We start from the raw sequence: 14,674 nt of genomic DNA, 5'->3' as shown, positions 1-14,674 counted from the left end.
CTTGTTGGTACCTGGAGCCAAATCGGAATTCGTTAAAGGTTAGGTTCTCAGATGGCTTGTAATGGGCCTCGAACTTTGCTAAAAAGATTTTGAGGTCTTTCTTCTCGTCTTCGCTGTCGAACTTAAAAGCATAGTACGTTCGTCTCGCGTCTTCGCCTATTGTCATCAGAAAAGTGGCGGCTTGAACTTCCTTAGGCTGCTGGGTAAGTCCCGTCGCCGTAGCAAAAACGTCAAACTCACTTTTCCATACGGTCCAGTTGTGAAACATGTCTCCAGTCGTATCGAGTGGCCTTGGTGGCTGTAGCAGAGTCGACGCCATTCTTGCAAGGGGCGTTTGTAGTCGGTCCGTGGAATGATTCATTGCCGACTGGCGGCGGTAGCAAAACGAACCGCCGTCCCTACTTCTGACACCATGTAGACAGCCGAGCAGCAGGAAACGAAAGAGTGCTTTATTGCGAGAAGCATGTGTGTTTATACACAGGTAGACCAGGCTTGCGCATGCGTATCAAAATATTCTTCATGACCTAGCCACTGGTCACACCTTCTTCCATATTCTTCAGCCGTTCTTCATACTCAATTTCACTGCGAGCTTCCCTCACTTCAAAACTAATCCAGCCCATATCACCCTGCACAGCTTCATTTGCAGTCTTTCCGTGAGCGCCCAATGCGAGACGACCCACTGACCTTTGGTTACCGTCGAGTCCTGATTGTACCCCTGATTTAAAGCAAACAACCGCATTTCCAAAAGTAAGTCCTGGAACCATCACACCTTTCCACATTCCTCGGAGGACCTCGTACCTATTATATCCCCATAGCGCTCTGTGCTTCATTACGGCTGCATTTCTCTCCCCCTTCACTGTTATTGTTTCTTCCTGTGTTTGCATATATCTATTGCCTTAGTTTATCCATATGCCAAGATATTTATATTCTGTTACCCGAGGTATTTCCTGGCCCTGTAACTTCACTGTCTGTTCACTCTTTTCACACGCTGCGCCATCTGGTGGCGATGCCGAGAAGTCCGTAGCGCGCAGGTGCCGACGAAGGCTACGCCCGCTAGCCGCACCGCCAGTGGCACATACTCGGTGATCCAAGTTGGCGAGATGTTTATTGAGAAGTGGCACATGTCCCGTGCATTGATGGCGCAGGTCACCTAAAGCGTTGGAGTGAAAGGCGCTCACTGAAGAATGGGCACTTATACAGCCAGTGCATTTGTGATGCAGGCTTCTAAAGCGTCCGCTTACTGCCCTCGAGGAACCCTGCGACGTGCATTTGATTCCACCCAGCATCTCTTTCGTCATCGTAGAGCGGCAAATTCCCAGTAGCACAATTTAGCTAAGTTATTGTCAAAGACGTTCACTGAAGCGCGGCCCACACTTGCTGACCCATGTTGGCGTCAGGGCTTCGCTGAACCGCGGCACCTGCCAAGTTCAGCATCTACAGTAAGCCATGCCGGCGTGAAAAAGGTTCGTTGAAGAGCGGCAAATATGTGTCGGTCCCGTACGTGAGTACTGGTAAGACACAGCTGTTATACACTTTTCTGTTGAGGGATAATGGTAACCGGCTGTTCATGATCTCACAATGCGAGGTGCTAAGTGACAGAAGTTGGTCCAACGGTTGGTTTCACAAGCGGTGTCTTATGCACAGAGAGCCTATTTGGTATACCTATGCTTGCCAATGACCTAAGTAGGCGGGAAAATGTTAAATACGAACGCGTATAAATTCATAAAAAACACCCGAAATGTGCACGAACTACCCTGAGGATGCTAACGGAGGCTTTACCTATGGATAGATCGCATCCGTTTGGGATTACTGTAGTTTCACCCATGTCACATACTGTCTCACGCGTAGCTTAAATTGTACCGAGTTTTAAATCCATCTGTGTATCTTCTTTCTGCTTCTTTGTAGGGGATCTAACCAGCTGACTGGCACAATAAAAGATTGAATGCCGGCGCAGGCCGTACATTGTCCGTGTGCCGTGCTTGCACTGGTTGCTCTTTGTTAAGAACATGCTGAAAATACTTTAAGTAAAGAAGTGTGATTTGTTATTTCGTTAGCAAATAAATCCTCTCTGACGGATTCATTACGTGCATGTTGCAACACATTATTTTTGGTGTTCTTAAACCACACAGCAGTTTCATTTTCATCTTCAGGCTTAGACGTCCTTGGCACGAGACTAGAAATTGAACGGGCGTCGCAGTCACGGTACATTTGCAGATTTTTTTTCTTGCTTGCACAATATGTTCCCCAAGAGCAGAATTACACAGGGGTTTGTATATGAAAAACGTATTGCCGCCGCCTCAAAAATGTCAGGCCAGCTAAATTGCAATAGGTTACGGTGCTAAAGTGCATTGAAAGCGCTTCCAAAGCATTTTTTGCCACTTGTGTAGTTATTCACTTTCAAACAGACATTTAACCAGCCGTATCTACTTATTGGCTTTGGCGTTGCGCGGCTATGCACGAGGTCCCAGAATAAAGTGCTGGCCACGGCGGCGGCACTTCCAAGGGGGCGAAGTGCTAAGACGCCCGTGCACGAATCCGGTACACTCCCAAAGAATGAAGTCCCCCACTATGGCGAGCCCCATAATCAGATCGTGGTTTTTGGCGCGGTAAACCCTTGAATCTATTTTAACCTATATTTAGATATATTGCTCCCGAAAACATTTTATTTTGCGCCATTGAATTGCAAGGCCTCAACTTGTTCTCCACATCGATAAAGACGATCAAGGCCATGCCAAAAGTAACACGTGCGTGATTTACAAATTAACGTTAAATACCGGATCTATTTACACTCGAGCCTAGCGATATCAGCGTGCTATACATTCAGATGTGGTGGGTGTAGCATGCCCATTGCTTTTCGTTGTAGCTTCTTGAATGTTTATTATTTTCTGGCTTTCTTTTCCCGAAACGATTCTTCCAGACCTGGTATTCCCGAAGGCATCCAAGACGCAGGAGAGCCTTGGGTTCATTGTGCTCGAGGAGACAACCACGCCCGAGGGAATGTGCGCGAAAATCGCCAACCAGGTAAGCAGGATGTGATGAAAGGGGCTGGTTGGTTCATCTTTAGAATAAAAAAAACAGGAACAGCGCAACACAGGACGAGCGAGTAAAGTGCACAGGACAGAGCGCTGACTAGCAACCATAAGCTTCATTTGCAGGAGCAGCATATAAAGGCATCATTGAATGTGACATAAAGAACAGAAAAGAAAGGATAAGCGTCAGCCTCGGAGGTAATCCAGTTCTTTTGTTAATAACGTGAGGGGGGCTGAACTGAAGCACGTGTCGTCACTTGTGAATATGGAAAATGCCTCCAAGGTTTCCCGCGCGCGCTTTTCACTAAATCTGCCAATTATTTTGGCTTCTTAAAGATCAGGGTGCTACCCACACGTGTTACAGTGGGCAGCCAGATGACTGTGCGGGTTTCCTTTTAGTGAAGCAGCATGGTCGCGCAGGCGATCATTAGAGACGTTTAGCGTGTCCGCTATTCCGGCATTTGCGCGGTATTCCGGCATTTGGGCGGTCCGCTATTTGGGCGGATTACCGGATGGTCAGCGGCGTAAACGTGAGCGGCCGGAGCGGTGCAGCCGTCTCGTGTTGTAGAGCTCAATCAGACACAAAACTAAAATTGCAGTAACTTGCTTTATTCTGCTTCGCTGCTGGTGCAAATTCTCGGCAGCGGCGTAATTGTGTTCACAATTATGCCGCTGTCCAAAGCTTACTCCCCAGCTAAGAAGAATATAGTAATTGGCTCTGTGTTTAGGTGGTTGAGCTTTGCACCACCAGCTGGCGCCACCAATCTGACCGACCACGTTTACGCTCTCGACCATCCGGTAATCCACCCAAACCGCCCCGGTTTGCCAGAATAGCGGACATGCTAAAAGTCTCTATTAATGCACTTCCCCGTTTGCCCGGTATAGCAACGTTCAGAATAGAGCGGGATTTTTTAGACGACCTGCGTTGTACAATCAATGAAGCAGCGAACATGATTCTTATAGCGACTTTTACACTGCGACAGCATCCGCCCTGCTGACTATATTGCACAAGCCGTTCAGTTTGTTAGCGGCATTGCACGCAACCCGCGCTCCTGGCTTGGCCGCAATCTTCATAATGTTATGGCAAGCGCGGTGCACATCAGGAATGACGGCACGCTTATATCTCGAAGGCGGTGATTGCATAGTTTTTTTTTCGGCGTTCTTTAACTCTTTTACAAGGTCACCAGCAACACTGCGCAACACGCTGGTCGGGTAGCCTGCTGATGTTAGTCTGTTAACTTGGGCTGAAAAGCTCTGTTCAACAGAATGCTCGCAAGAACGCTTGAGATCAGCTCGCAAACACGCCTTAGCTATGCCTCGTTTTACGAGTTTGGAGTGTGGAGACAAAAGCGGGAGAAGCGCTTTCTTTGAGCGAGACGAGTAGCTACAGCACACGTGATGAGGTTTAAAAGCAATTTCAGTGTCTAGAAACCTTAAACGGTCATTGTTGGGCTCTTCCGTTTTTAATGCTAAATGCTTCATTATCGCACTGAAGGCGTCTATAATTTCCTTGGAGGTTAACTGCGTGTCACAAGGGTCAACTGAATAAAATAGTAAAAAGTCGTAAACAAAGCAGATTATTCTTAAGGTTGTCAGCTGTATGTGAGCGATCAAGCCCCTGTCATAGCGTGCCAACGAAATGTCGCAAAGTACGGGTGCCAAACTTCAACCTATACACACTCCTGGCTTTTGAATCAAAAGCTTATTGTCATGACAAATGAATGGGGATTTTAGGTAGTAGGTGAACATTTCCATGAAGCTGCCGACACTCGTTCCACAGGTATATTGAAACTACTTTATGCTTATCGATACAATCACTAACTTCCTCTCAAATCAGGTTACTTGGTAACGAATAGTACAAGTCATTGACATCAACGGAAAAGGCGTGGGCACTCACTTTGCAAGAAAGTAGACACTTCATGTGGCTTCAGGATGAAGAAAGGGTCGTCCACTTCCAGATTTCCCAGGGGTTTTTGCAGGAAAGCACCTAGGAGTCGCTGCCAGGATCCCCGCTCCAACACAATCACACGAAAAGGGGTTTCCACCTTATGTGTCCTTGCCGAGATGAACACAGGATACGTTACGCCCTTTGAGGCCCTCGCAGAGGATGCCAGCTAAGTCAAACTCGACAATTCGCACATATTGGCTGCTTCGGCCTTAACCTTTGCTGGCTTGACTTCGCTTGCGTTGTTGAATTGGCTGCTCATGGCTTGCTCAGCCTTGGGATGATAGGTCACTGCAGGGGCGACTACGAAGCCACCTTCCTTGTCCGAAAGGAGCAGCTTCTGGCCCTCCTCCTGGAGCGAGGAAAAACAAAGCCTGCCTTTTCGCGTTTCTTGCAGTGATTGGGTCGCCCTCGAGGAAGACAATCGACACATCCCTTGATAAAACGATCCGCTCCCTCGTCCTTAGCCCGAGAAGCGGCGTTTCTGACCAAGCAGGGCGTTTTAAACTTGTCTATTTTCGGGTGTGGGCAGCACTTCGGCCCCAGTTTGAAGTACTGTTCTTTATTGTAATGGTAAGCAGAAGGCGTCCGCGAAAGTGCATCCTGCAAGAAGTATCGGTCTGGCGCTTACAGACGACACCGCATGAAACGGGCCAATTTCGTGCCCTATGTGATGTGAAGAGTTCCTGAAATTTATTGCAAACGTCGCGTGTCACACTTCCACCCACCATAAGAATGCCTACGCTATCTGACATTTGTACGTATGTTTACGTATGCGGTTATAACAATATAAGGAATGTAAGCAATGTATATATAAACAAATGTTGAGGTTTTTATCTTGAATCTTTTGGGAGAGGTGGACATTTGCTGTTAGAATAACGATCCTACTGCACGTAAGAACAGGCGCATGTTAAAAAAAATTGATTTTATTTTAGATTCATATGAGGCCAGGATGAACAAGCTTCAAGAGCAGCTGTGCCGGTCTTAGTTCCACTTAGTTGAATTGCGCACGAGATGGCTTGCTTTCTCTTGATACTCCTTGAGAGAATTACGGTTGGCGCGCAATCGTTGCTCAACCACAGTGAGTCTAAATCCCCACAATTTTAAGTTTGCTAACCGATCAGCCTTCACAAGTCTAATGTGCTCCCCTAGTCGCGTTTCACTATAGTTTATTTCAAATAGGGATCGTTTTGGTGCGTTCATTTTCCGCCGAATCTTGTGGCAGTAACAAATCTTGGTGTAAAAAAAAATTGTCTTATTTCTTGTGATAAGAGGCACGTTTGCATGTAGCTTCTTCTCGCGCAAGTGAGTTTTCCTGCATGCCCCCGCTTCCGATGTGTTTAAGGCGTTCGAATCCACTCATCCGAAAAGAAAGAATACCGGTAAGTGCGTAATGAGTCCCTGTATGAATTCAGGTTGTTGAAAACGGCTTAGTAGCGCTTGGTGCACTCTCGCCGGCGATTCGACTTATATAGCCCATTTACATGGGCAATTCGGCAGCCCAATCAGTTTGACTAGACTTATATACTGGGCTGACACGCGACCCGGCAATATTCTCTGCAGAATTACGAATGAATGAATGAACGGTGCTTAAATGTCTTCACTGTACGAAATATAGCCCTGTACATTACAATGAGTTAGTAAAGAGACGCTTTGTTTAATTTCTCTGCAGATTATGGCCCATCTGGATGTGTTTCTCGCGCTGTAAAATTCCTCGATCCCGGAGACCGTGTAGTAGGCAAGGGGCCTAATGTGGGTTATGTAAAACCACCTGGGTTACGTGGTACGCGTTCTGGCGGCCGCTGCGACTTGTTGCCGAGTCGCTATGTTACGAAACGCGCTGCAGAAAACAGAACATTTACGTGTGCGCAACCTCAACGCCAAATAATACAGCTCCCACATCTGGAGGAGAGAGCCAGCGGCTTTTGCACGCATTTACCAATAAAATTGCACCTCTTATTTGTCGTTTCGAGTAGCACTTTCATGAAAAGTTTCACGGGAAGTTCGAATAACTCTGACTGCAACAAGTCCGTTGGTGTGCGATAATTTTCCGTTTTTGCCCTTTTGTTTCTCTTGATGCCATGCCCTATGCGCTATGCTAACTGAGAACACAGTGGAAGCTGCGGCGATATTTCGTTGTGAGAGGAAGAATTGACAGGCTTTCCTTCCGAAGTGTTGATTTCCAATGGCAATCCAACAGCCATCATATTATTACGATATGATTGAGCGATGCTCAAGAGCGGTTGGCACATGTTCTTGTGAAGAGTAGCTAAAGAACATTTTTGTTTTGTCATACGTGTCCGGAAAAATTCGAAGCCGTCGTAGCTGGCACTCGCATGCGTTACTCTGCGTTCAGGCAAGAGGAGGCTGAAACCCGTGGCGCTTGTTCATTATGAGTCGTAACAAGCGTCATCAAAACAATTGACCGTTTCAACACCAGGTATTAAATATGAGAGAAAAATTTCAAAAGTTGCCGTTCTACCGCAATTCTATACAACTCGGTATAGAGCTTGCGATTTCGTGCATTACGGTCACATTGCATGAGATGACCCAGCTGATAAATAATTTGTAAGCATGCCACTTTTGTAAGGAGTGAAATAAGTCCATTCGATATGTGTTGTGGTTTAACTGTAGCGCTTTAATTCCCATCCCCACTCGTTGCGTTTGGTTTAGCTGCTGATGACGAGAGCTACAAGCAGGCACCGTCGTCTGCAACAGTTGAAAGAGCGTTTAAATTAAATGTCCATATTACGTCAAGTATTGAGCCACATTCTCTTGCGGGCTATCGTTCACAACCGCGCGCTCATTGTGAAACCGGACGTGTTTTTACGACACTGAGGACAGTGCCGCTAGGGAGGAATGAGCTCTTCACAGCTGAACCAAAACTTGGACAGGCCTGTTACTTTACAGGAAAGTGGATTTTCGCGACTCCTTGTATATTCAAACTTCGCGTCGCTTTCGAGAGGGTGAACGTAACATGTCAGCACTGCTGTGGAATCTCTCGTGAATGCTCGTAACAGCCCAGCTGAATCCTTCGCAAGCGGAGTAACAAGCCTTGGCGATAATTTATTTGGAGCAGTTCGGAGCGCGAAGCACAATGATATCGTGCGAATAAACGCATCCATTTTGGAATTTTCGAAATCGCAAGTTTTCGCTGTGCACATTCGGCTGAAGCTAGAATTACTAACTCAGAACTTTGTTTACTGTCGCAGTGGACGCGCATCCTCATGAGTCAGCCAACAGGTCCCACATGGCTTGGATCAGCTGGTGTCTCCTACCTGTGCCGCCTGGCGGTGACGGAGGACCACAAGCTTGTGAGTGTTTATCTGCGTGCCGTTTAACTGGCATCTTCGTGCTCCATGCCTTGGAGTTCCAGGTATATATGGGGTGTCCGAGATAACATGAAGCGATCCTTAAAAAAATATGCATCAATTTGAGCAAAGTATATATTGTTAAGAAGGAAATGTGAGAAAGCACCAGTATGTTTTTCAGAACACAGATAATTAAGCTTAGGTACATATCACATTTGCTAATTACTTTCCTGATTGCAACTCGTCACTTTGGAAGTCGTAGACGACTATGCGAAACATCGAGCAGTGATCTTTCTGAGAAACCAACATTGGAATGTTAAACAGAGAAACAGGTAACCCATCGCACTGATTTCCTTTCTCGCGTGCCTTATGTGGGTAGATGCGTAACGACGCGGTATTATTAACATTTAGCTCTTCGTTTCGTGGGTATGTATATATACTTCAATGTACCTTGCTGAAAACGTCCCAGCCATTGTAAAAGTGATAGATGGAGCACTTTTTATTTCGTAGGGACGCAGTGCTGCGCGCACATCGTGCACGCTTAGCCAACGACTTCGTAAGCCTGCGTCGAAGCAAGCGTCTTTTAGGAGCCTTATCATAAGAAGCCAGCAAACACTGACACCAAGGACAACATAGGGGAAATTACTTGTGCTTAATAAATGAAATAAAAAAACGATAAAGTAATGGAAGTTAAGTGGATGAAAAAACAACTCGCCGCAGGTGGTAACCGAACCCGCGTGCGATGCTCTACCAATTGAGCTACCGTGGCGCCGTTTCCCCAACCACTTTCTTGGGTATTTGATTCATAGTAAAAAACCCTGGGAGTGTTAGCCAGCGCTTGTGAGACACTCAATGAGGCTTGAGCGGCGGTCGTGTAACGCGCTGACACCGCTGGAATGCGGCACGGCGTGCTACGTTGATCAAAATAACTCAGCAAAAACGCCGTTATCAGTTTGAGCGTTGCGGAATTCTGGAGCTTGCTTTGCAAGCTCCAGAATTTCAGATTAGTGGGCTCAGCTGGAAGAAGACTGCTTGCTTTTTAGCGCCACAGGAAGCTCGACTAGCAGTGTTTTTCTGACAGACAGTAAAAGTCTACGAGTGCCATATGGAGTGGGGCGGCCAAGGAGATGTCATACAAGGTTGCGGCAGGAATCTGAGTCACCTTGAGAACTTTTATTATGCATTTGGAATACCTTTACGCAAATGCCACGTCTTTCAGATTGTCAAGCAAAATATGACGACGAACGCAACAGCTGGCTATTACTACGGAGACCCTTATTACGGCATGCAGATATGGTAGTGGAGAGATTGTCCATCACTAATACTGCTCGCCACTATTTACCTCTCATATATCTGAATATTGGTACAACTGGCAAGGGAATTTAACCCATTAGCGCCTACTGTACTAGAACTTGTGCACTGAGTTTCGCATCCCTACCGCTTCAACAGCTGAATATCTCCTTTTGTATATTGCGATTTCTTGTACCCAAAGGGGCACGCGCATACACACTAAGGAAGGGTAGAATGTACTGTTTCATTCATATGTGAAACTTTAGCGCCAATTTCAGCAGAACGGCGAATTTGCAACTAATTGGAATGTGTACTGGTTGTTCATTTTATTTATGCTCGCCTACTTCGTTTGAGTTGTGCATTTTCCGGTGTTTTGTGCATAGGTTGAGTGCGTTAGAACGAAAAAAATGTCAAGTGTAATGTGCGGTTTTATTCTAAAGAATGGAACACGCGTTGAAAGTTTGGCGTATTTGATATAGCGCAATGAGCGTTAGGAGTTGAGAGTCGGAGTTCATTCTTTTATAAGAGTTTCGGCATGAATACAGAGTTTCTCTTCTGAAGGAAACCGTTTTGTTGCTTTCGCGATTGTGTGGATGCAGTTGAGAGTTCACAAAACATATCAGAGGGCATTGATATCTTGATTGAGTCGCCAGAACCAGCTGAATATACGGGTGAGGAGCAAAGTGACGGCGACCGCACCGATGCTCTCGACGTGAGCCACGTCTCCGCTTAATGTAGGTTAGCAAAGCCTGCAACGACTTTCCGCCAAAATGGTTTCATTGCCATAGAATTATTGATGACACCTTAGCCGCGCTCGCAATGCCGGCTTTGCTCTTGCTGTGCTTGCTGGGTGCCACTAAATATGAATTCAGAAGCTGATGGCGGAGGGTCGCGGTCACTACGCCAAAAAATTGGAAAGCTGCTGCGATGGCCATTTTGTCACAGCCGAGCATGCATCATGAAGACGTAGTATGCAGCCACTTGGTGTCTCAAAAAATGGTGCTTCAATATATATTACAAAAAGGCGTAAAAGCGCACTGACATTGACTTAGCAATTAAAACCCATGCACCCAATGCACTAGACGTAGTGTACTATTGTAACTTGAGGACCAATAAGTATTTCTCGATAATTCTTTGAAGATGTCATAGCTATGTTATTCTTTCACAGTTTACAAAATTTTATGAAAATCGCTTGGGCAGTTTTATGATGGGTTATGATGGGTTAACTGTGGAACATACGTTTTACACATCTCAATTATTAGAGCCAGGGGCGCAAGACCTCAAACCTGAAGCCCGTGACTTCATGGTTACCACCGAAAGATTTTTTATTCGCTTTAGTTTTTAACAAATTACATGAAACTACATGCATATCGCTGTCTTGCGCAATTTGTTTGTCATGTGCGCTGCGGTTAAGCAACTGCATCTGAGACCCTTGAGCAGGTCGCATGCTGAATGTTGCGCAGCCATAGGCGTGTTGGCCTGCGGAAGCTATCAGAACACTATACATCCATTTTTATATTTTTGAGAGAATTATATCGTGGCTATCGCAAGAAAAGTGGGTTTATTTACAGAATATACAATGAGCCAGCAACAACAAAGATGGCAGACGATAGACTCACTTCGTCCTCGTCTTGTCCGCTGTACACTGTAACACATTTTCCTTATATAGGCAGAACAACTGGTTCATAACACTACCATTCGGTGGCGAAAGCACCGGCTCGGTGCAGGTGAACAAAGGCTACATGAAAACCGAGGCCCGAGGTCTCCAGTAAACCGAGGCCCAGAGGTTGAAGATGGCCTGCGAGTGGTCGACTTTTTGTGGCGCTGACAAAGGTCGCTCGAGCCCACGTAACGCCGCAATGAGCGGGACGTCCCACGCCAATAAATATGGTGGCCTGCGCGGTCGTATGTGCATAACTCGCCGACATGTCCCGCCGTTGGTGTGTGGTGAAACTGGCCCAGGACACTGTAACGGAGGTGAGCCAGGATGACAAGCAATAGGTCAGGACCGTCAGGGTGTAAACTGCGACGATATGAGGCGTAGTTTTGAAGCACAAAAAAACGGAGGGAGGGATCAGGAGCCTGGGAGCCCCAATTGTCTATGATGCTGCGCAGAGACGCATCAATGAAGTTGTTATTCGGCAGAAATCTTGAGGTATCTTGAAGGGCAGAGTCTGGTGGATCTGCGGGATATCTGTGGAGGTAGTCAGCATCCTGGTGCAAGCGGTCAGTCTTGTAAAGGCGCTATACGAGTATACTTCAAGTCGCAGTGTCCTACGACCCAGATGGTCAGTGGGATCTTTGAGGGAAGAAAGCCAGCTGAGAGAATGGGGGTCAGTAATGATGGTGAAAGGCCGACCGTAGAGGGAGATAGACAACTCTCTCTGTGATCGAGTAGTTTCGCTCAGAAGGTAAAACAAAGGGGCTAGCATAAGCAGTAACACAGTCCTCACCATGCTGTGCTTGGGCTAGAATAGTGCAGATTCCGTGGCTACTGCCGTCGGTACGGATTTCTATGGCGGCAGATATGTAGAAGTGAGCTAACACTGGTGGTGATGTCAACAATGCAATCTGCTGTAACAAGGCGGACGACTGTTCAGGACCCCAAGAAAAAGTCAGTATTTATTAAGAAGGCAGGTTAGGGGCCATGCAACTTCTGCAAAATTATTCACAAACTGCTGAAAATAAAAACGAAGGCGAAAGAATGGGCCTCCTGAGTACAACGAGGTGTCAGATAGTACCGGCGCTAGCTTTAGCCGGGTCAGGCCGCATACCTGCAGCATCGATAAGATGACCATGTACAGTGACCTCTCGGCAGCCGAAGCGGCATTTTACAGAGCTAAGTTGGAGACCTGCATTAAGAAGCACCAGCAGAATAGCCGAGTCTATGTATATGACTGGAGAACGTAGGCAAGAAAATGACGTCATAGAGATAACATAGGCAGATCCTCCACTTGAGGCCGCCAAGAAGGGATTACATCATTCGTTCGAATGTAGATGGAGCATTGCACAAGCCAAATAACATATCTATGAAGCGGTAGAGCCCAGCGGGTGCTGAAAACTGTCGTCTCCCTGTATTTTTGTCAACGGCTATTAGTCGATAGTCTGGGAGAAGGTTTATAGTAGAAAAGTACTGTGCACCTTGCAGAGAATCGAGGGCGTCGTCAATTCACCGCAGAGCGTAAATCTTGTTTGGATGCGGATAGTTGACGCACAACCGCCAGGTGCCGTCTTTTTTATAGCGAAGTTGTATACCTCCACAGTCAAAGGAAATTTTCGTGTCGTTGGCGTGGTTTAAGCAAGAGGCGAGCGCTCGTAAGCGATAATTGCGCTCCCGTGAGTATAAGCGCCCAGAGAGACACGTCGTTACTTCTACGTACAAAACATCGAGTGGCCACGGTCCGTATATACGAGTTAACTAAAGGTGTCTTCGGCAATGCCTGTGAGGACGTGCCTCACTTTATCAGCTCCAGGCATCTTGTCGACCCGCCGAGAAAGTGCTAATACGTCGTGAATATACACAACCTCCTATATATAAGATGTTTGGGCCCACCATGAAAGTTTGTTCTTGGCGGCTCGCTGGCACCGAACAGACACTCCAGAGAGTTCCTGCAGTTTTTGCTTGCAGAAGTCCCAACTCGTCAATTCCTCCTGTTGTGTTTAAAACCAAACACGGGCCGTTCCCTTGAGGTATAAGATGTTAGCCATGATTATGTCGGGTCCTACCTGTTGTTCTTGCAGGTTCGTTCGTATTCGATTAGCCAGTCTTTTACGTTGTAGGAGTTCCTTTTGGTCTGCCGGGTGCAGTCGTGACTGAGCCCCCTTTAGGACACATTCGCAAGTGCGAGGAAACGCCCGAATGCCTGTCCTTTGACGCCATGGTGTTAGCCCCGGGGCGCCGCGGCCGCGTTTCCGAGGCGTCATGTTACGCGGCTCTCCGATTGGGTCGTTGGGCGTGACGTGGCAAGAATCCTTGACTGGGGAGCGTTGTCGCAGTGCATGCGGCGTCGAGCAGCGGGAGGGACGAGCGCCTGTCACGGGAGGCAGGCGGCAAGGAACGTGAGCCGCCATCTGATTGTGTCTCCAACGCACCCCGGCCTATATAGTGACATTCACATGCTTTGCCAGCTTGCGTAAGTTTGGCTTGATGAGTGGCTCTGCGTTCCGCCCTTGCGGTAATGGCAGGCGCTCATTGCGTCACATTCTGCGTGTCCGAAGCATCGCTGACCAGATTCGGTGGCGGGAAGCGCTAGGTAGTGTCTGCGAATAAATCTTGGCCCGCGCATGCAAACCATTGTTCGACGTGGCGTGGAACCTGCTTTCTCCCGTAATCGGCATCCGCGGGCACTGAGTGTGCTCCGTGCGTTTAAGAGCAGTTTTGTATGAACTGGCGCGACATTCTAACTATAAATGCTATAAATGTCCTGGACGCCTCATGGTCCTGGTGGAGAGCTCCACACGTACGGCCAGAGCCGGCCAGGCATTTCTGCTTGGTGCTCCGACTCGCGGTGGGCTTATCGCCGTACAGCGTCATTCGCCGGGAAGCCCCATTTTCAAGGCCAATTATCCTCGCCGTGCGGGGAGACGTAGTTAGACCACATTTTTGGCGCCAACATGGGGCAGTAACTGTCTTTGCATTGCTGCCGTGTGTGCCAAACCGAGCACTCGTGGGATTGGTTTGCCGTGCCATGTTTTCCAGCTTCAAGGAGTCGTCACTGCTGATGAGTCTCCGCGTATGTAGCTTTGTTCCATTACTCAGCTGATGCTGGTGTTGGGCGAGGAACAGCTCCACTCCTTGAGCACGAAACAGGGAGTGCATACTTAGCTGGCGCAGACAAAATAGATATGCGTGATACGTCTGCGCCGCTCCACGACGGGGTTAGATCTCCCACTGTAGCGGTAAACAATGACCTTGCCGCCATGGAAGAGGGAGGATTGCCATGAACCCGGCCCGCATTAACGAGCTACGCGGCTGTGGATTGCACCACCGACGGTGAGCGTGGAGTGAGTATGGAGTGGCCACGTTCAACGAGTCCCGTTGTGCGAGGTGGGGAGGTAGCCTCGAGTGGCGTCCTGTTGAGCGAAGTACTGCTAACCAA

The 14,674-nt window shown here is 47.6% G+C and overlaps 1 protein-coding gene across 1 annotated transcript in view; it reads left to right on the top strand.

Moving 5' to 3' along the window:
* LOC142569078 (uncharacterized) overlaps positions 1–14,674 on the top strand; it is a 129,746-nt gene that overhangs the window by 56,804 nt on the left and 58,268 nt on the right. The window contains exons 7-8 of the mRNA XM_075678582.1: positions 2,918–3,021; positions 8,187–8,288. Of these exons, the coding sequence (XP_075534697.1) occupies positions 2,918–3,021; positions 8,187–8,288 (206 nt within the window). The remainder of the gene's footprint in view (positions 1–2,917; positions 3,022–8,186; positions 8,289–14,674) is intronic.

This window comes from Dermacentor variabilis, unplaced genomic scaffold (genome assembly GCF_050947875.1).
Source record: "Dermacentor variabilis isolate Ectoservices unplaced genomic scaffold, ASM5094787v1 scaffold_59, whole genome shotgun sequence".
NCBI lineage: Eukaryota > Metazoa > Arthropoda > Arachnida > Ixodida > Ixodidae > Dermacentor > Dermacentor variabilis.
The sequence above is the reverse complement of the archived record's forward strand: the minus strand, read 5'-3'. Positions and strand labels throughout refer to the sequence as shown.